Genomic DNA, 20,550 nt, shown 5'->3' on the forward strand with positions numbered 1-20,550 from the left:
ATCAACTTACAAAAATCATTGGCTTTTCTATACACCAAGAATGAACAAACTGAGATGGAATATATGGAAACAATTCCATTAACAATAGCCTCAAAAAAAATCAAATACCTGGGAGAAAACTTAACAAAGGATGTGAATGACCTCTACAAGGAGAACTACAAACCACTGAAGAAAGAGATCGAGTAAGACTACAGAAGATGGAAAGATCTCCCATGCTCATGGATTGGTAGAATCAACATAGTAAAAATGGCTATACTACCAAAAGCAATCTACATGTTTAATGCAATTTCCATCAAAATCCCAATGACATTCATCACAGAGATTGAAAAATCTACCCTAAAGTTCATTTGGAAACACAAGAGATGGCGAATAGCCAAGGCAATACTCAGAAAACGAGCGATGCTGGAGGTATCACAATACCCGACTTCAAACTATATTACAAAGCAATAGCAATAAAAACAGCATGGTACTGGCACAAAAACAGACATGAAGACCAGTGGAACAGAACAGAGGACCCAGATATGAAGCCACACAACTATACCCACCTCATTTTTGACAAAGGGGCCAAAATATATGAAGAGGCTGAGAAAAACAGCCTCTTCAACAAATGTTTCTGGGAAAAGAGGTTATCTGTCAGCAAGAAACTGAAACTAGATCCATGTTTATCACCCTGTACTAGTATCAACTCAAAATGGATCAAGGACCTTAATATCAGACCCAAAACTCTGAAGTTAGTACAGAAAGGAGCAGGAAACACTCTGGAAGCAATAGGTATAGGCAAGGACTTCCTCAATAGAACCCTAGCAGCTCAGCAACTAAGAGAAAGAATGGACAAATGGGACTTCATAAAATTAAAAAGCTTCTGCACAACAAAAGAAATGGTCTCTAAACTGAAGAGACCACCCACAGAGTGGGAGAAAATATTTGCCAGCTATACATCAGACAAAAGACTGATAACCAGAATATACAGGGAACTTAAGAAATTAAACTCTCCCAAAATCAATGAACCAATAAAGAAGTGGGCAACTGAACTAAACAGAACTTTCTCTAAAGAAGAAATTCAAATGGCCAAAAAACACATGAAAAAATGTTCACCATCTCTAGCCATAAAGGAAATGCAAATCAAATCCACACTAAGAATCCACCTCACCCCTGTTAGAATAGCCATCATCAAAAACACCATCAACAACGGGTGTTGGCGAGGATGTGGGGAAAAAGGTACTCTCATACACTGCTGGTGAGAATGCAAGCTAGTGCAACCACTCTGGAAAAAAAATATGGAGGCTTCTTAAAAATCTAAACTTAGATCTGCTATATGATCCAGCAATCCCACTCCTAGGAATATACCCAAAAGAATGCGACTCAGGTTACTCCAGAGGCACCTGCACACCCATGTTTATTGCAGTGCTATTCACAATAGCCAAGTTATGGAGACAGCCAAGATGCCCCACCACTGACAAATGGATTAAGAAAATGTGAATACTCTTGGGGATATACCCAAAAGACTGTTACTCCAGAGGCACCTGCACATCCATGTTTATTGCGGCACTATTCACAATAGCCAAGTTATGGAAACAGCCAAGATGCCCCAGCACTGACGAATGGATTAAGAAAATGTGGTATCTATACACAATGGAATTTTATGCAGCCATGAAGAAGAACAAAATGTTATCATTCTCTGGTAAATGGATGGAATTGGAGAACATCATTCTGAGTGAGGTTAGCCTGGCTCAAAAAACCAAAAATCATATGTTCTCCCTCATATGTGGACGTTAGATCAAGGGCAAACACAACAAGGGGATTGGACTATGAGCACATGATAAAAGCGAGAGCACACAAGGGAGGGGTGAGGATAGATAAGACACCTAAAAAACTAGCTAGCATTTGTTGCCCTTAACGCAGAGAAACTAAAGCAGATACCTTAAAGCAACTGAGGCCAATAGGAAAAGGGGAACAGGTTACTAGAGAAAAGGTTAGATCAAAAAGAATTAACCTAGAAGGTAACACCCACGCACAGGAAATCAATGTGAGTCAATGCCCTGTATAGCTATCCTTATCTCAACCAGCAAAACCCCTTGTCCCTTCCTATTATTGCTTATCCTCTCTCTACAACAAAATTAGAGATAAGGGCAAAATAGTTTCTGCTGGGTATTGAGGGGGGGGAGTGGGAGGGGGCGGAGTGGGTGGTAAGGGAGGGGGTGGGGGCAGGGGGGAGAAATGAACCAAGCCTTGTATGCACATATGAATAATAAAAGAAAAATGAAAAAAAAAAAAAAAAAGAGGACGACATCTGACCTAAGACTTGCAGAACAGAATAACCATGCCATAAAAACAATGGGAAAACATCATCCTAAAACAGAGGGAATAATGTGTACAAGACAAATACATGTTGACAGATAAAATGGAACTTGTATGGCCTTCAGACGTACAAGGGAAAAAAAATCCCAAACCCAATTTTAAGTATTGTCTTTGATATACAAGTAAAGATATCAAGTATGCAAAAACAAAAAAAAAAAAAAAGAAAATGTGGTATTTATACACAACGGAATTTTACTCAGCTATGAAGAAGAATGAAATCTTATCATTCTCAAGTAAATGGAAGGAACTGGAGAACATCATTCTGAGCGAGGTTAGGCAGGCTCAGAGGACCAAAAATCATATGTTCTCCCTCATATGTGGACTTTAGATCTAGGGCAAATGCAGCAATGTGTTGGACTTGGATCACATGACAAGGGGAGAGCACATACAGGAGTTATGGGAATAGGTAGAAAACCCAAAACATGTAAGCGTTTGATGTCCCCACTCCAGAGGAACTAATACAGAAACCTTAAAGCCACAGAGGTCAACATGAGAAGGGGATCAGGAACCAGTGTAAAGATCAGTTAGTGATGAATCAGCTTGGATGTAACACATTTGTACATCAAAGCAATGCCAGGAATCTCTCTGTATAGCTATCCTTAACTCAACTAGCAAAAACGCTTTGTCTTCCTTATTATGCTTATGTCTTCTTCCTTATGTTTAACTGAAACTTGGTCCACTTCCATCAAATTTCTCATCATCCTTCTTCTCCCAGACTCTGGATGGGTACTATATTATTTAAAATTCACATATATAAAACATGGATGAATTTGTCATATTCCTAGTACCTTCAGAGGCTTCTTATTATCTATGAGTTAAAACCCAAACTCTTTTTCTTGACATTTAAGACTCTCTATAGTCTTATTTCAACCTGTTTGAACAATGTTAGTTTCACTCTCCTCTGCCCGGAATGCCAGGTTGCCCAGGCACCAAATTGCTTGTATTACGTATGTCTTCTTACCAGGAATTCTCCTTACCACTCCTCACTTCCAGAATAACACACACACACACACACACACACACACACACACAGTCATTCATACATGCTCTTTACTTCTTATCAGTATTCCATGGTTCATCTAAAATATTTCCTCTAACCAGCTAGGGCCTAGACATTTTTCTTCCTTTCTGAACTCCTGTAGCGTGAATTAACATCTTATTTGGTACCTATCATACACTCACCTGCTGTCTTCTTTTTATATGCAAGCTTTATTGCACCCATGTGATTCTTATACTTCACTAAATCTCCTCAACCCAAAAGCATGGGGCCATTTATTTATAAAACTCAGTGAACACAGGACTAAGGATTGCATCCCCCCGCAACCTATGCTGCCATGCCATTTTATTTTATTTTTTTTACAGTATTGGGGTTTGAACTCAGGGCTTACACCTTGAGCCACTCTGCCAGTCCTCTTTTGGTGCTTGTTTTTTTCAAGATAGGGTATCGCAAACTGTTTTGCTTGGGCTGGCTTCAAATTGTGATCTTCCTAATCTCTTTCTCCAGAGTAGCTAGGATTACAGGCTTGAGCCATCAGTGTCTGGGTTGGCATGCCATTTTGTCCTAGTCTTTACAGTTGTCATCAATCATAACGCTTGAACTCTTTTGTTATATTCAATTGCATTATACATTTCTTAGAAGCAGGAACTATTTCTTGCTCATCTTTGGTGCCATAGTCTGATGCCTGGCACATCAGCAGATTTTAGTCAGCATTTGTTGAATGAAGAGGCAATCGATGGGAATGGTGAGAGGCTGTTAGGAGAGGATGTGATGAATGTCAAATGAAATATTTAGAGGGAGTGACCTAAATTATATTTTGAAGGGGATGGAGGACAGGTGATGTGAGAAAAGAGGAAGGACAGACTAGTTATCTTAGAAAATTTACAGTAAATATATATTGAATTATAGTCAATAATTTCTCCAATAATACTTTCACTATTGTAGGAGAAATTTTCAGATAAAACAGTATTTTGTATTCTATGTTCACAGCAATAGTTCAGCCAAACCTGCCGCAATCCAGCCTGAAGAGCGGAGAGAATGGTCTGCAGGATGCTAATCCCTGATTTCTCAAAGAACTGGTGTGACAAAATGTTCTGCTTTTGTCCTACCTTACCCTTTTCCTTGGAGGGAGGATGAAGGATAGGGACAGGCAACAGTGTAGGAGTGGATGCCGGTGTCAGTGTAAGCATGAGAGTTCTGGGTTGTCACTCCTTGTATTACTGTCCCCTTTGGAGTCTGCTGCCTCCCTTGGGCTGTCCCAACTCTACCAATCATGAGTAATGAAGGCAGTGCTTCCCTGATTCAGCACTGAGTGTTTGGGCTCCAAGCTTCTGGGGAGGTTAAAAATTTCCCCATTTTGAGGCAGGGATGGAGTTAAGGGGAAAAGATTGTGGGGGCAATCTAACCAATGTACAATATAAACCTATTTGAAATTGTCACAATGAATCCTCCTTGTACAATGAATATATCCTAATAAAAAATTCCCCCATGTTGATAATCAATATTAAATTCTGCAGCAATTCTCTCATCTGCATACTTCTTCACTCAGAGTGATGGCTATCATCTTTGCTTTAGAATACTGTTTTTATTTTCCTCCATTTTGATGTTAAGGATTTTAATATCTATTTGACCTATTCATGCTGGACTAATACAAAACCTTGTCTCTTGCTGTCAAGATGGCCTTATATTTCAGAAGGAGATTGATTGATTAATTGATTTGCTCTAAAGCTTGGTGAGTCCTTACTATATATGTGGCTCTGTTAGGCACCGGGGTGGAAGGGCCCTGCCTTCCAGAGCTTAGAATTAAGTTGTTTCCTGTAATTCTCCCACCTTATTCTAGTTCTTAACTATGTTTTTCCTCATTCCTTAAGAGGAAGTAAAAATAATGAGTAGGAGAAGGTCATTGACTTAATCAGAATAATGAAAATGTGCAGTAGTCATATTGAATAGGTAGTCTACCCATTCTATTTTCTTGTTCTGCTAAAACTCCTACAATAAACATTTGAAGAGTAGATTGATTCAGAACTTCTTACTGTTGTAAGCTTCTCGGTGTCTTTGAAAGTATCATTGAGAATTTCATTTTGGTGTGTGTCATCAGGAATGCGAGGGAAGGGCTCGAGTGAGACATTGGAGACATCTGTGAAAGTAAAAAAAATTACAAACACAAAAATGAAACTAATGGAGTTTAAATTAGAACAAGGTCAAAATTCCATATGCCTTTTCTCTCACTCTGGAATTTATAGATAAGTACATTCAGAAATTATGTTTTACAAATCACATAAATATATTATTGAAGAAATACAACCTAAACTCTCAATCCCAGTTAAATTCTTCCTTCTGCCTTCTAGGACCTGTATTTGTTGCTTCCTGTAGATGGTACCATTAAGTGCTTTTGCTTAATGAGATCGGATTAGTTTTTCTTTTTTGTGAATATCGAAAGGATGCAAAGACAGATATTTACCTTGAATTTGTTCTTCTGAACATTTCCTTAGAATACTGCCCAAGTTTTTAAAATTTGGATTGCTTTAGCAGTCATTGAGACATTAAAATTTTAATCATAAAATCTAAGAGCTGAAAGAACATTAAGATGCTATCAATTTCACTGCTTTTAGAAGAGACCAGCATAGCCATTTCAAATACCTGGCAAACATTTTGATACATTTAAAGATCTCATTGATAGAAGTCTAGGTTCTATCCAAGGAAAGAAAAAACAAATCATTGTGTTATACATGCATTACTATTTTGTAATAAATTACTACTTAAAGATATTCAGGGAAAATAGTGTTATGAAAAATTGGTTTATATTTAGCCAGAAATTGCTTTCCATTTTAATCATAATTGGGAAAAAACATAGAATGTATTAGTTTGTTTATGAGCTTCAGAAAACAGGATATACAAAAAAATAATTTGACATTTCCTTGCTCCCTCAGTGTGTATGGTACCTGGGAATCAATCAGCAGTCATAGTGGTCACTTGTCACTGTGAGGTTCTGTGACATCATTGCACTGGGTGTGGAATTGTGCTTATGAAGGGGGAGTTTTTAGCAGTGGGAATCAGAGTCACCTGGAGAAGGTGACTTTAAAAAAATACTTATTTGTTGAAATTGACACATAAAAAGTGTATATATTTAAGGAGTATCATGCGATGTTTGATACATGTATACATTTTGCAATCATCAAATTGTGGCAGGAAGGCAGGGAGGGAGAAGGGCGATAATGAGAGATAATGAGTGCAACAGTGAAACAAACACAAAAAACCGGATTTGGAGAATGTCATGTAGCATCTGGAGTGAGACTAGAGGAGGGTCACTTCGCCCCAGAGGCTAAAATAGCCAATGACAAGCTGTAGCCCCCATTTCTGTAACCTGCTCTAAATGGTATATAATGAAAGCCCCCTTTGTTCTTGGGGCCCAGCCTTTGGACTCGAGTGCACTGAGTTGCTGTAGCTTGCTTAATAAACTTGCTTCCCTAAATCTTTGGTGTCCCATCTCTCTGTCTGAGCCGTCCTACAACAAATCAGGGTAAACATATCTATCTAATGAAACATTTATCGTTTCTTTGTGGTGAAAATAGTAAACTTTCTCCTAGTTTTTTGGAATATATAGTAAATTATCATTATTTATATAGTCACCTTACTGTGAGATAGAACACCAGAGAGGGCGACTGTTTGGTTAAAAAATATATCCTCTGGCTTATCAGCATCTCAAAGAATTGAAGCAATATAGATAGATGAGGCAACAGGACTCAGTAACTAGAACAGGTAGGAAAACTGAAAAAAACAGAGCAGCAAGCTCCTCTTTCTTCCCCTCCTTCTACATGTTAAGTTACAAGAACAGGGAGAGATACAGGGACCTCTGCTTCTGCATTCCTCTTTAGATGTAGAAGCTCAAGCCTCTTTGAATAGGTAGTGTGACAGAAAATCGGAAGGCATGTCTGGCAAAGGGAAGTTCTGAAACCCTATTGTACCTGTGTTTTGGGTAGACCTAGATCATATAAGCATGTTTTAAAAAAAATAAATGGCACCCATCTTAGACATCCAGAATCAATGCATCTAGATGATATGCCCACATGTATTTCCCCAGCTTAAAGAAACCCAGAAAGACCACCATTTTTGAGCTCATCTCCTGGTTGCAAGGGGATGCAAGCAGGAGGTGCTTTTTTTCCTCCCTTTAATTTCTCATTTTCCCCATTTCTCCCTATTTTATCCTATCATACTAAAATAGGTCCTTTCTAAAATTTCCACCTTGTGAGACTCTTTTTTTCATGAGATTTTTTTTGAAATCCTTTCGTTGTTGATCTCAAGTTCCTGTGATTTTGTGTGGAAACTGGGAAGCTGAGGGAAGACCCTTATGTCTCATCTCATCTGGTAATGGAATGGAGCACCTGGCATCTTCCCCTGCAGTTCTACCTGAGCAACCTTGTGGCAAGTAATTGGGATGGAGGTGTTTGGCATCCTCATCTTCAATTCAAAGTGTCTTCAAGTTTGTAATTCTATGGATAACTGGTTAGTACTTTTGGTTGTTATTATGATAAAAAGTGCTTAGCTAGTATACTAGCAGAACGTTTTCTTTGTTGTTCCTTGGGTATCCCATTCCATTGAAAAGAGAAATTATCTAGACTATGAAAACTAGGAATAACTGTTAGGTAGATTGGATCTTCTTGTGCATTTAACCTCCTTTGGAGATTTCTCACCCTTCCTTCATACTCATGGTATTTAGTAATATTTCCAATCAAACTCTACTCTAAGGAAACTTTTATTGTAAGTAGAAAATTTAGTTACTTACTGTAACTGAAAAAGTCAGTTTCATTAATTGTCTGATTTTACTTAATGTTCTTCTAGTCCCGAGTGTGTTGCATTTACATTTTAAGAATTGAAGGTTCAGGCCAAAGACAGGGGAAATTTAATATTTGAATGTCAAATTTATATATTCATATATTATTACACTTGAAAAAAACTATCAATAATGGATGATAGAGAGGGCTGGGCTGGAGGGTTGAGAGAAGAGAGAGTTTTCTTTTGAGTAAAGTATTCAAAGTGTTCCTGAATTTTGCACCATTAAGAAGATTTTCTATTCTCTTTCTGCATGAGATCATCATTGATGCCAAGTCCCTGGCAAGCATGATGAGAACAGCTGTCATTGCAGCTAGAATCTGGCAGTGCTTTTCGAGCTGTGCTTCAGAAATAATCTTAATGCAGAAGTTTCTGTGCGTGACTCTCAACCCTGGGTGCCCACGAACACTGGGAAAATAATTTTAAAGCACTTCTTGCTGGAACTCAGATATGTACTAGTGATATATCATTTTCTACTGGTGTCTCAAAGCTTTTATAAAGAAAAAAATGGAAAATAGTTCATCAGAAAAGGTTAGTTTTAACTTACTCTTTAGTCACAAAAGTTGCCGTTAGCTAAAGCATACTAACTTCAACTTTTAAAAACAGAAATACAAATTTTGATTCTTTTATTAATTTTGATTATTTTCTAATACAGAAATGAATCAGTGTGAAGGATCTTTTAAATAATTTTCTCCTATATAGTACATTTTGGAATAAGACACTATATTAAGTGTCACAGATCAAATTTTATTTGTTTATAAGGGGAGTGAACAACTATGCAGTGTTCTTGTTATTGTTAACGCATGTGTTTTACCACTAAGATCTTTATAATTGAAATTTAGCTAGTCTTATCCTGTGATTAGCTATAAGTCAGTCTAGAAATAGTAAATTAGTTGAACTTGTGAGAGATACTAACTAAAATGTAGTCACAGAAGTTTTCTCAGAATGTCAGTAAATAAAAAACTGGGAAAATGATATGATCATTTGTCTTAAAAGTCCTTATTTTTCTCAACTTAATAGATTTCAAGTAATCAAAAATTTATTTCTTAAAACATTATTAGCATAGCTAAATCAAATAAACTGAGGAAAACAATGCCCAGAGGCTAATAGCTTTGTTATATGAACCACATTTATACATACACACACTATTATTATTGCTTTTTTGGTGGACTGGGGTTTGAACTCAGGGCTTCACTCTTGCAAAGAAGGCGCTCTACTGCTTGAACCACACCTCCAGTCCATTTTGCTCTGGTTATTTTGGAGATGGGATATTGTGAACTATTTGCCCATGAATGGCCTTGAACCACAATCCTCCTGATCTCAGCCTCCCAAGTAGCTAAGATTACAGGTGTGAGTCACTGGCACCTGGCACATTATTGCTTTTTCGAGACAGGTTCACTATGTGGAGCTCAGACTGGCCTCACACTCATGATCTTCTGTCCTCAGCCTCTTAAATGCTGAGATTACAGGAGTGTACCACTATAGCTGACTAAATGTATTCTTACATTACATGGGAAAATGAAAAGTCTCAAATGAAATAGTAAAATACATGAAAGAGAAATTTCAAAATCTATGAAACAAGAAAAATATTTTCTCTTTTTAGCAAATATTAAAACAAATTGTAATGCTTAATTTTGAGAAGTATGCAATGTCTTTTGGACCAGTGAGTTATGTAAATTCTAACAAAATTTCTATAAATATACAAATTTGGCAAAATCCATCAGAGGCCTTAGAACTTTATTTGTTTATTTATGCATTTATTTATTTTTGGCAGTGCTGAGGATGCAGGTTAGGGCATTGAGCATGCTAGGCAAGCACTCTGACACTAAGTTACATCCTCAGCCTCAGAAATTAAATTTTTGATTTAGTAATATACTTTGAGAAACTAGTGTTTTCATAAAGATTTATGTTTAACTAATTAAGCATTATTTGTTATGGCACAGAAACATTTAGCAACTATGGAATGGCTAAGTTGATCATATTTATATGGATGTCATAGAATATTGGAAGCCATTAAAACAACTTGGACACTTTTTAATGAAACTGTAAAATGTTTTTTATGTCATGTCAAGTGGAAAAATGATGCAAAGTTTAATTAAGTTTGGTTTCAGCAATACATGTACATAATAGAGGAAATAAGGTCAGCAACGTGAAAAAGTGCCAGTGATGGTCATCTCCAAATTGTGGGATAGAGGGTGATTTGTTTTTGCCTGTATTCCTTCTTATATTTTCTAATTTTATAAAATGAATCTACATTTTTTTGTGATGTCAGTGAACCACCAGTTAGAACTGAGAAAGTATATTTTACATTTTAAACTTTATCAACTTCAATTAAGGATTGCTTTGTAAATAACTTGCTTTCCCGATTATTTGAATTAAGGTTTGAAGCAGAGGAAATGAGGTCTAAGCTTACCTGTAGAAAACACAGGCATTTCAGCAGGTTCTGCCAGGGTCTCCTCGATAGATATTTCATCTTTTCTGTTAGGACAACAGGAAAGAAGGAAGAGGTGGTGAAAAGGAACTTGATGACAACAAGGGGCCTATATTTAAATTTGCCTGTGCTGAATAGACCTAAAAATTAGAGAAATAAAAGCATACTGTAAAAGTGAACTTAGCTGTTTTCATTACTAAGGTAATATTTGAATACCTGTCCATTGAAGAAAATTCAATTCCCAATGGTTTCATATACCACGGCTCCATGACTGTCCATAAACTTTGTCACCCTATGGCTATCCATGAACGTCTTGGTGTTGTGTGGTCCCAGGTGTGGGGAGCATTGCCATAGTAGGGAAAGCTGGTCTTTTGGATCTCATATCTTATAGTTCCATTGTACAGACACCATGCCCTTGAAATCAAAGATAATAGATGGTATGTCCTAGAATAATATCTAGTATGTGACTAGAATATTATTCCTAAAAACTCAGGTCCTTGTGCCTGCCAATCCAGAGAAATGTTTCTCTAATAAAGTAACTTTTGGTTAGAGTAATGGGAGAGAGTTAGATTTCTGGGTAATACAGGTATACTAAATCTGTATGCTGAAGACCACCATTGCCTGCAATGGTAGCCAGCCATGGAGTTGAGGGTGTGGTCACAGTGTGAAAGGTAATTTAGGGCCAGATTCAAGTTCTTGGTAGTAGAGCTCTCTACGTAAATAATGTCGACCTGTTCTAGCAAGCTTTATTTAGAAAGGAGAAGTGCCTTTTTAATCTCACCGAAAGACTTGTTTCTATAAGGTGTTAGGTCCCAAATGATCATCTCTGTGTTAGTACAACATATTTGATCTAATTTTCAGTGGCTCTTGATAGGAAGACCAAAGGGAATGATTAGATGTTCTGTTAGAGTCATCTAGATTGTGCAGTCAACATTTCTCCCTACATATTTCTTCCATGCCCAGTTTTTCCAAGGTGCCAATAAGTATAATATTCAAAATATTATCAGCCACCTATGTCTGATCGGCCATCTCTGACCAATCAGAATGGATGTCAGCTGTAACAATGGATGACATATATTGGTGAACACAGGCCAAATATAAGCTTAGATTCTCTAGTGGAATTTAGAAACAGCTGTCCTCTTTATTTCTTTTTCAGGTATTATACTATGGGTTTAGTAAACAGTTTTAATGGAGATTATATTTAAATAAACCCTCACCATATCAAACATAGTTCTTATAATTTACAAAATTTTCTTTCTTTTTAATTATACAGATCTTTGTTTATAGTCATATCTCCTTCTCCTATTATTACTTTAGTCTCCTTCTTTTACTTTGCTGTGAAAAAGAAAATAACCAAGAAGAGAGCTGTAAAAAGCTGTAAAAATGCAGGCTTTTGCATTAGTTGCACATTAACAGCCCACTTTGTGCAGGTCTTTGTGCCAGACACTGTTTGCTTCTCCTTCAGGATTAGGTGTCATCCTGCCACTAAGCTGGCAATCTGCAGCATTGGCCAGGAGCTCTAGTGTGGGAAGCTGGACCACTCAGTTGTTCCACTGGCTTTTATTTCAAAGTCATTTGAAACTGGCAGACTTATGGGCTAGTCAGGTGAGAAAATTTTCTCTTTTGTCTTCTTGGAAAGATTTGAAGTGAAAGAGTTTTTTTCTCCTTCTTCTTTCTTTTTTAAACTTGCTAAGTGTAGTTAATATAAAAGGTCTCCTGTTCCTTCTTTCTCTCCAACAATGCTGGCAGGCACAGGAGTGGATGAATTGACTTTATTTCTTTCTTTTTTGGGCTCAGGTAAAGGTTTCTTATAATTTTTAATGCTTCTCTATCCAGACATGGGATATTGTGTTGATTCTTTTCTTATGGGTGCCCTCTGCTTTGCTTTCTTTTTTTTGAAAGTGGAAAAGTCAGTATCATCCTACATTTGTATCAGTTATCTCTGTGTCTTATAAACAAAGTTAGTAGTCTAGTCCTAAGACTTTCCTAAGTACCTGATTTCTCCTGGCAAAAGTTTATTGAAATTTGTAAGAGTGGCTTCATAGTCATAATTGATTACCCAAATATGTGAGAACTTTGCTCAATTTTGTGCAGCAGATATAGAAGTATAAAACAGTTCCTGCCCTTGAGGAATTTACAGTCCTGAAGGGAAACAGGGTAAGGCAAGGAAATATCCAATAAAAATGTGAGTGTCAAATAGAGCACAAAGCTCAAAGCAGGGGGAAATGCTGTAGGTTTCAAGCAGGGGGAGATAAGTGCAGGCACCAGTAGGCTTGTAAAGACATCATGGGGAGCTTGAAAGAGAATAGGATTTGGATAGGTGCAGTGGAGAAGGAAGGTTCTTTCAGGCAACAGGAAAAGTGCTGGAGTCTGAGTCCAGATTGAGGAGAGTATGTCTGTGTGCTGTGAGGAAGTGACCGGGGCAGCAATGGGATCATGAGTAATGTGAGGAAAGTAGTGAAGGTACTAGGAAGAAGCAGAGGACTCACAGCAGGGTTATTTGAACAAGGGTTAATGAAAGGATTATTTACTAAGTTGTCACAATAATATAGGAGCAATCAGAGGGGAGAGGGCAGTACTTTGCGGCTAGTAACAGTGGAGGTGCTAAGAACATCCCTTGGCCAGGAGGGGTGACAAGGTACCAAGAACCAGAGGCAGAAAGAGCTCTGTGGAAAGAGCTGCTGGACAGGAGTTGGACGGAAGTTGAAGCACGTCAATAGCCCTTAAATACTTTACAGGATGTGTGTGTGTGTGTGCGTGTGATGAATTCTATGACCTGATCTTTCCTCTGATCTTTTTTCTCCATTAGCTGATCCTAACCAAGAACCAGAGGGCAAGGGATAGCTGTGATGCCAGCTCTTACAATCTTATAAGATGTGGGGTGGAGAGGATGGAGGGTGGGATATACAAAAGAGCAAGGGGAAGATGTGGAATCTTTTGAGTGCCACTGAACAGGGCTCAAAATAACAAAAGGAGTATTCTAGACTTATTAATCTAGCAGCAGTTATGCAAGTTAATGGGAAGAGGTTAGAGGCAGAGCCATCTATTAGGGAAATCAGAGTTGACATTTTGTGAATAAGGTTCTGGGCCAGGTTGATGGCAAATAGAAAGAAACAAACAAAAAATGTGAAAGGCACCATAAAGAATTTCTGGTAATTCATATGGTCAAATTAGTCTTTCTTCATAGTATTACCTTCAGGTTCAAATTTCTAAATGTTATAAAATATGCCATTTGTGAGTTTATAGTTTGGCAACAGCATATCTCTTCTTTAAATCACTTTAGCTAGTGCACTTTCTGGTCCTTTTCCATTTTGATTTTCTTAGTTGATATCCAGTTGTTGAGGGTATAACACAGTGCTTTAGTAACTCGCTTTGAGAAATCCTAACATGTTACAGAATACCAAACTAGGGTTCAAAATTCAGGTTGCTCTTTGATTGTATTAAATATTTTCCTGATGTAACTAATAGTTTATCATAAATTCTAAAAATCAAACCTTTTAATTGCTCTGTATCTTGCAAGTGAAAATATATATTAGATATGTATCACACAGTGATGAATTCCTTTCTTCTGCAAGCAAAGCAACATTTATCTCAATGTATAAAGTCTATCCATTTTCCTTTTATATACTCATTTGTCTTCAGTACAATATATGCAAAAATTGTCTATCAGAATAACCTACACAGATCTTTGTGGCTGACATAAAATCGTAAAGGTACAATAGCTTATTCTCACTCCATTATATGATCTTTTGAAAGTCAAGAGCATGCAGCACTCCATTTTGGGTACTTACCTTTCAGGGAAGCTTCTCTGTTTTATTCTCTGCAAAAAAGATAAAAAGCAATTTTATCAAAAGATAATGCCAACTGAATAGTTTTAAGTTTTTTTTTCATTCCCTTCTCCCTCCAACTACACTTCAGCATGCCTGTATGATATTATTTTGTAGCGGTAAAATCTCTGTTGGTCTTCTCAGACATATCTAGTCATTTCTTGAACGCTTATGTTGTGGAAACCAATTCATAAGGAGGGCCTGGAGACCTGGGAGCTCTTTGGGCAGTGTTCCAAATAACCACACAGAAGTTAGATTCACCTGCTCAAGACGATCCAGGTGCTCCTTGGAGTTGCTGAAGTTTTTCCCGATGTCAAAGAGGCAGAAGGTCTCCTGCTGGCAGAGGCTGACCCAGTGCTGGTATTCCCCTGTGTCAGGGATGCGATCCAGAAAGATCCGATATGCTTCCCACACTGCTTCCTGACACACTGCAATGCAGAACCATTGCGGTGAAAGTGGCCACTTCTTATGAAACACCCTTTTCCCCAAAATGTAATATGGAAAGTTCTTTCATGGCTTATGTTGACAACTAATTTATAGCCCATAGAAGTCAAATTCATTTAATGAAATATTTATTGAGCTTCTACTGTGTGCTACAGAAAAACAGAAAAGACAGGAAATAGCGTGTGTGTGTGTGTGTGTGTGGTCATGGGTAAGACTGTAATGTAAAATAGGGTGGTTGAGGAAGATCACACTAATAAAGGTGACTTTTGAGCAGTTTGGGAAAAGCACAGGACTTCAGGTTGGAGAGTGAGGATGTCAGTCTGGCTAAAGCAAGGCTGAGTAATAGAGGATGAAGACAAGAAAAAGATATGGGGAGGGGAACCCAGATTGTGAAGGGCCTTGTAGACCAGTAGCTAGGAATGGGGATACTAGTACCCTGGCTGTCCACAAAGTCTTCCCAATCGATAGCAGGTGCACAACCACTGAAAGGGAATTATTTTGCAGGTCTCATCTTTCCAGTGCCTTCTTAAGGCCATACCTCTTCTTTTTCACCTCTCCTTTGGTCACAATCCTTGCCCCAAATCATCTGTCTCTAATTTTATTGTGGTCCAGTGCCTCTTGTACTGAAGTTGAGAAAAGAAGTGAACTTAGTTGTTGAATAACACACATTTTGGTCACTTGGTGATTTCTGATTCTTTGCTTTCAATAAACTAGAAGAAATCTTAGTGGAGTTGACAGCTGACAGATATTTCAAAATAATGATGACAGATCATAATGTAATTGTTGGCATATAATCACAAAGGAGTTTAAAGAATAAGGATGTTATTATAACAAAATTTGCCCTACTGACTAATTTGTGGAAACAAGTTTTCTAAGCACTTAAGAGAAAAGGAAAAAAAGAATAGGTATGAAATTAATGCTAACCTTTCTCACATTTTAGCAATGCATAATGTGCATAATTACTAATTTTACATGAACTAATCAAGGAGAAAAAGAAAAGCAATCTCATTTAAACAAGCACAAAAACTAAGGGAGTATAAGCCATAGACTCTTCATTTACATGGGTTCTTTTCAAAGCCTTGTTTCCAATTTTGCATCTCCAATTTTATATTTATAAATATTAATATCCACAAAAGCTGGATATTGCCCTATATGATGCATCAACAAAAATATAAAGAAATTTGTCAAACTTACATATTGTTGTAATCAATTACATATTAAAAATCATAAATGAATGAATCTGGTAGAAATTTTTTATATATAAGGCCTGTAGTCATGGGAAATAAAAAATATAATTTAAAGTTGTATACATATTTTTGTTACAAAAAAGTATTTTGGAGTAATCAATAACATTTTTAAGACTAAATATGGGACTGGAGGCATGGCTCAAGCAGTAGAGCACCTGCCTAGTAAATGTGAAGCCCTGAGTTCAAATCCCAGTACCATCAAAAGCCAAACAAACAAAAAGACCAAAGATAAATTACATTGAAAGAAGACTCTAGAAGGGAAGTGGAATGGAAATATGGCTGTCTGATGAGAAGGAAGTGATGTGACAGTTCCTACTTCTAAGGATAGTTTATTCATGTATTGGTTTAAAAGCATTTGAAAACTCAATGAAAGTATTCAGTGGCTGTAGTAGATTCTATTGGATACATAAGAGTGAACCAATTCTTTTTAAATTTTAAATATCAATATTTATTCAGCTCGCTGAAAGTTATACCCTTTCTGATAATTTAAACACGTGAAGAGAATGTACAGGTGAGGTATGTAGCTTAAAAGTTATTTTAAGAATTTAAGTGAGCAAAATTTTTTGAAGACTTCCATTGTATGCAGTAATATGTTGATTTTTTACCTCTAGAGGGGTGGGAAACAATTGGAAACTTTGGGCCAAAGGCTGAAATCATCCAGCTTTCTAAAGAAAAATTGACTGTGGTATTGAAAAAAAAAGGTTATGGGAGGAACAAGGTGAAACAGGATGGTTTTGTAGACCCTTACACCTATGCTTCATCTCCCTTCTCTCCACTTACTCTCTGCCTGGGTTTCTCTAGGCTTTTTGTTTCAAGAGACAAAGGGAATTCCAGGTCAATATAAGCACAAGTCACTTACCAGCAGTGCCAGAGCCTTCAAGGTGAGAGATCATTCAATTGCTAACTCACAAAGACAGGAGAGGCTGAAGTCTAACCATCTCTAACATCTGGTTTCCTACCATTGGGGAAATACCTTGCATTGGAAACAGTGGAGTAGCCTTGCCATAGAGAATGAACTTCTGTGAATTTGATTCTCTCTCCTGCCAGGCAAGGATGGCCGATCAGTTTCAATGTCATTCCTGACATGAATCATGCAGTCTCTGGGCCTTCATCTCTAACCAAGGGTCTCCAGACCATGAAAGAAGGAAACCACACTTGAATGTTTTCAGATTTAGATATGTGCCTTTTTTTTTTGACAGCACTGGGGTTTGAACTCATGGCCTCACACTTTCTAGGCAGGTGCTCTTACCACTTGAGCCATTCCGCCAGCCCTCTTTTCAGATTTAGAGAAACTGTAGCTGTTGTGGGTCCAGTCAGAGCAAATCAGCTGTCCTTGTTATCCTTCTAACCTACACACTCCACTCTCTCTTTGGGATGCTATGTTTCCCTTCCATCTTTCCCCAGCATACTCGCTAGTTTAGTTCAAAGCCCATCTAAGTACCAGAGATACAATACACAAGATAAACTAGCACTGTTTTTGAGAGTTTAGTGTTGGTGACTTTCAGGATTAGTATCTGTGCCAAAAACAAGTGGGAAGCCATGGTGTGATATTTCCTCCTGTTTACCAGTTAGGCACAAACTTAGGCATATAGCTCTTAGACTCCGAATAACTTTTCCTTTTATTTTAGTCCAACTTAAGGCTTGAACTAATTGTATTCTCAGTTGAGCCCAAACTCGGACTTATAGGCTCCACAGGAGATGTACACAGATGTGCAAAGAAATTCATTTTAGCTAGGTGTGGTGGTACAGTTCTATACTCCCAGCACCAAAGAGACCACAGCAGGAGGTTTTAGATTTCTGGACCAGCCTGGGTTATGTAGCAAGTTCAAGGCTGGCCTAAGCTACATAGCAAGACACTATCTAAAAAAAAAAAAAAATCATCTGAGAATACATCACAATTATACAGTGATTTCTGCAGGCAGTGCCCTGTCATGTGGTTGGGAAGACTGAGGCTGGACTGTGGAGTACAAAGTGCTGTTTTTGTATCTTTCTTGTCCTGCTCTTTCCGATGCCATCCATCTTCCCACTGCAGGTCACAGAGCCCTACAGCCCCTATCAGCACTTCCTTCACATAAAGACCCGAAAGAACTTTCTTCCTGAAGCAAAATGAAGCAACTTGATGGATTATCTGCCTGAGAGTTTACCAGCACCAGGATTTTAACCATGAAACCAAAAGCAGTGGATTTTCTTCAGACCCCTTTTGAGAGGTGTGTGCATTTTCTAATGTCAATTTTCTGGCTTCCTGAAAGCTTCCCACAAATCAGTAGGCACAGAATCCTTTTGGATAGGAAGCATCATCCCATGACTTGCCACAGAATCCCGAGTCCTTTCTGAGGGAGCATCAAAGACATCATTGAGAACTGAAGGCATCAAAACATCACAGGGGTAGGAGTTATCAGAAAGCATCTCCAAGTTGGATTATTCTATCCCTTGATTTGTCTGTTTTGTACCATCCTCCTCTGAGCAAACCCACTATCCCTCTACTGGAGGAATTGCCAAAGGGACTCTTTATTTCTTTATATATTTAGGTGGTACTGGGTTTTGAACTCAGGGTCTTGCACTTGTTAAACAGGTGCTCTAGCCATATCCCTATCCCTTTTTTTTAAGATATCCCTATCCCTATTTTTTAAGATAGGGCTTCACTTTTTTTTTTTTTAATGAAGGCCTGGTCTGGGTTGTAATCCTGCTACTAATCCTTCTACTTCTGCTTCCTGCATAGCTTGTATAACAGGTATATGCCACCATGCCCAGCTTAATGGTTGAGATGGTGTCTCATGAACTTTTCTCCTGGCTGGCCTGGACCTGTGATCCTCCTGATCTCTACTTCCTGAGTAGCTGGCATACACATGGGCCATTGCACCTGTCTGTCAAAAGGATTCTTGAAAAATCCAGCACCTGGCCTCAACAGTCTAGGCCAATGCCTAGAATCTGATCATAGAGCCTTTCTGCTTTGATGATGCAGGGAGAACCACAGAAAGCACATGTGGGGGAGGCCAGCTGGCTGTCCATAATTGGAAGTCCATGTCTGCAGATACTTTTCACAATTGAGAAGTATTAACAGAGACCAATGCTGTGACAACGCCAAGAACGGGGTTGCGCAGACATACCATGGAAAGATATGCTGGAATGGGAATTGGACCCCGTGCTTGAGGCATATCACCTCACCTCTTCAGATTTCAGTTTTCCTATCTAACACAATGGGAGTGTTGGCTAGATGTTCTCTAGGTAAGTGCTTCTTGAACTTTTACCTTTGGATGGTACAGATTACCTATGGATCTTGTTAAAATTCACAGTCTGATAGTTGGTCTGGGTAGGATATGATTAGCAGAATGCGTGCTCTACGTCACACTTCACTGAGAAAGAAAGATCTAGCTATTGATATTGGATTAAGGGAGAGAAAAGAGGGGAAAAAGAGTCATGGAATAGAGTGTGGTGGGGATTTTTAGGGGAGGCATTCATAAAGCAGGGATCTTGGCTGGGGAGAATCATAGAGCTTGGCCTGGAGACGACCAGAAACAAACTTGCCTTGTTTGCATTTGTGCTGTGGGATAAGTGTGTTTATTATTGTACCACAAAGCTTTGAACATTTTCACTTCTGTTGCTTTAAGCATTGGGAAAAGGCCAATATTCCATTTGAGTTAGGAACAGAAGAGCCTTCACCCCTGAGTCTGTCGAAAGATGTCAACAGACAATTTTGTAAAGGCAGTGATGAGAACAGTAAGTGGGTTACTCCATCAAAGGAACACTGCTTTGTAGCTAGGTCTTATTTCTTGTTTCTTTATGAACCAATTTGTTAGACTTAAGAAACCCACACTGATGAATAGTAAAATTTCATATCACCCGGGGCAGTCATAAAGATAATGGACTGTCATTGCTGTCGGGAGAAAAATGGTGGTTTGTTTCATCCAGGAAACAATAATGAAAGAGGCAAACCTTATCAAGAAAAAAAGCTAAGAATAAAAAATCAGAGGTAAAAATTTGGTTGCTGCAGTAAATAGTCTATTGTACAAATATCTGTGGCAAATCCTATTTGTGAAAGTTGTAAAGAATTAGATTTTACATGAAAATAGTTAGCAATTCACATTCACTGTGATGCAAATATATATATATATATGTTTTATATGTATATACTTATAGCCACTAGAAAAAAAATACGGAATTTATCAGTGTCATTATCTGATTGATGTGTATGCACATTCAGGATGAATAATTTACACACCACTGTCTTTTCTTTGCATTCCCAATGAATGGGCTCTTTGCCTTTGTATCCATCAGCAAACATTTCCTGAGAAACTGTCTGGTGAAGAGACTGTGCTAGGACTTCAGAATATTAATATAGAGTCCTTCTTTTCTACAATTAGAGTTCTCCTGATTATGACCCCATACTTTTCATTTTTCTGTGAGTGTGGCTATGAT

At 38.0% G+C, this 20,550-nt stretch overlaps 1 protein-coding gene and 1 long non-coding RNA gene across 3 annotated transcripts in view; one reads left to right on the forward strand and one right to left on the reverse strand.

Annotated features, from left to right (window-relative positions):
* The window catches only part of LOC109702353 (interphotoreceptor matrix proteoglycan 1-like), a 39,345-nt gene that overhangs the window by 8,394 nt on the left and 10,401 nt on the right, over nucleotides 1-20,550 (reverse strand). For both annotated transcript variants that reach the window (XM_020187720.2, XM_074079527.1), the window contains exons 3-6: nucleotides 14,705-14,871; nucleotides 14,408-14,436; nucleotides 10,599-10,663; nucleotides 5,389-5,492 (exon numbers count right to left, since the gene is read on the reverse strand). In XM_020187720.2, the coding sequence (XP_020043309.2) occupies nucleotides 5,389-5,492; nucleotides 10,599-10,663; nucleotides 14,408-14,436; nucleotides 14,705-14,871 (365 nt within the window). The remainder of the gene's footprint in view (nucleotides 1-5,388; nucleotides 5,493-10,598; nucleotides 10,664-14,407; nucleotides 14,437-14,704; nucleotides 14,872-20,550) is intronic.
* On the forward strand, nucleotides 12,113-19,180 carry LOC141424871 (uncharacterized). Its single transcript, XR_012449832.1, has 3 exons — nucleotides 12,113-12,221; nucleotides 18,167-18,341; nucleotides 18,854-19,180. It is a non-coding gene; the product is annotated as an uncharacterized lncRNA (long non-coding RNA).

The sequence above is a fragment of the Castor canadensis genome, chromosome 1 (genome assembly GCF_047511655.1).
Source record: "Castor canadensis chromosome 1, mCasCan1.hap1v2, whole genome shotgun sequence".
Lineage (NCBI taxonomy): Eukaryota > Metazoa > Chordata > Mammalia > Rodentia > Castoridae > Castor > Castor canadensis.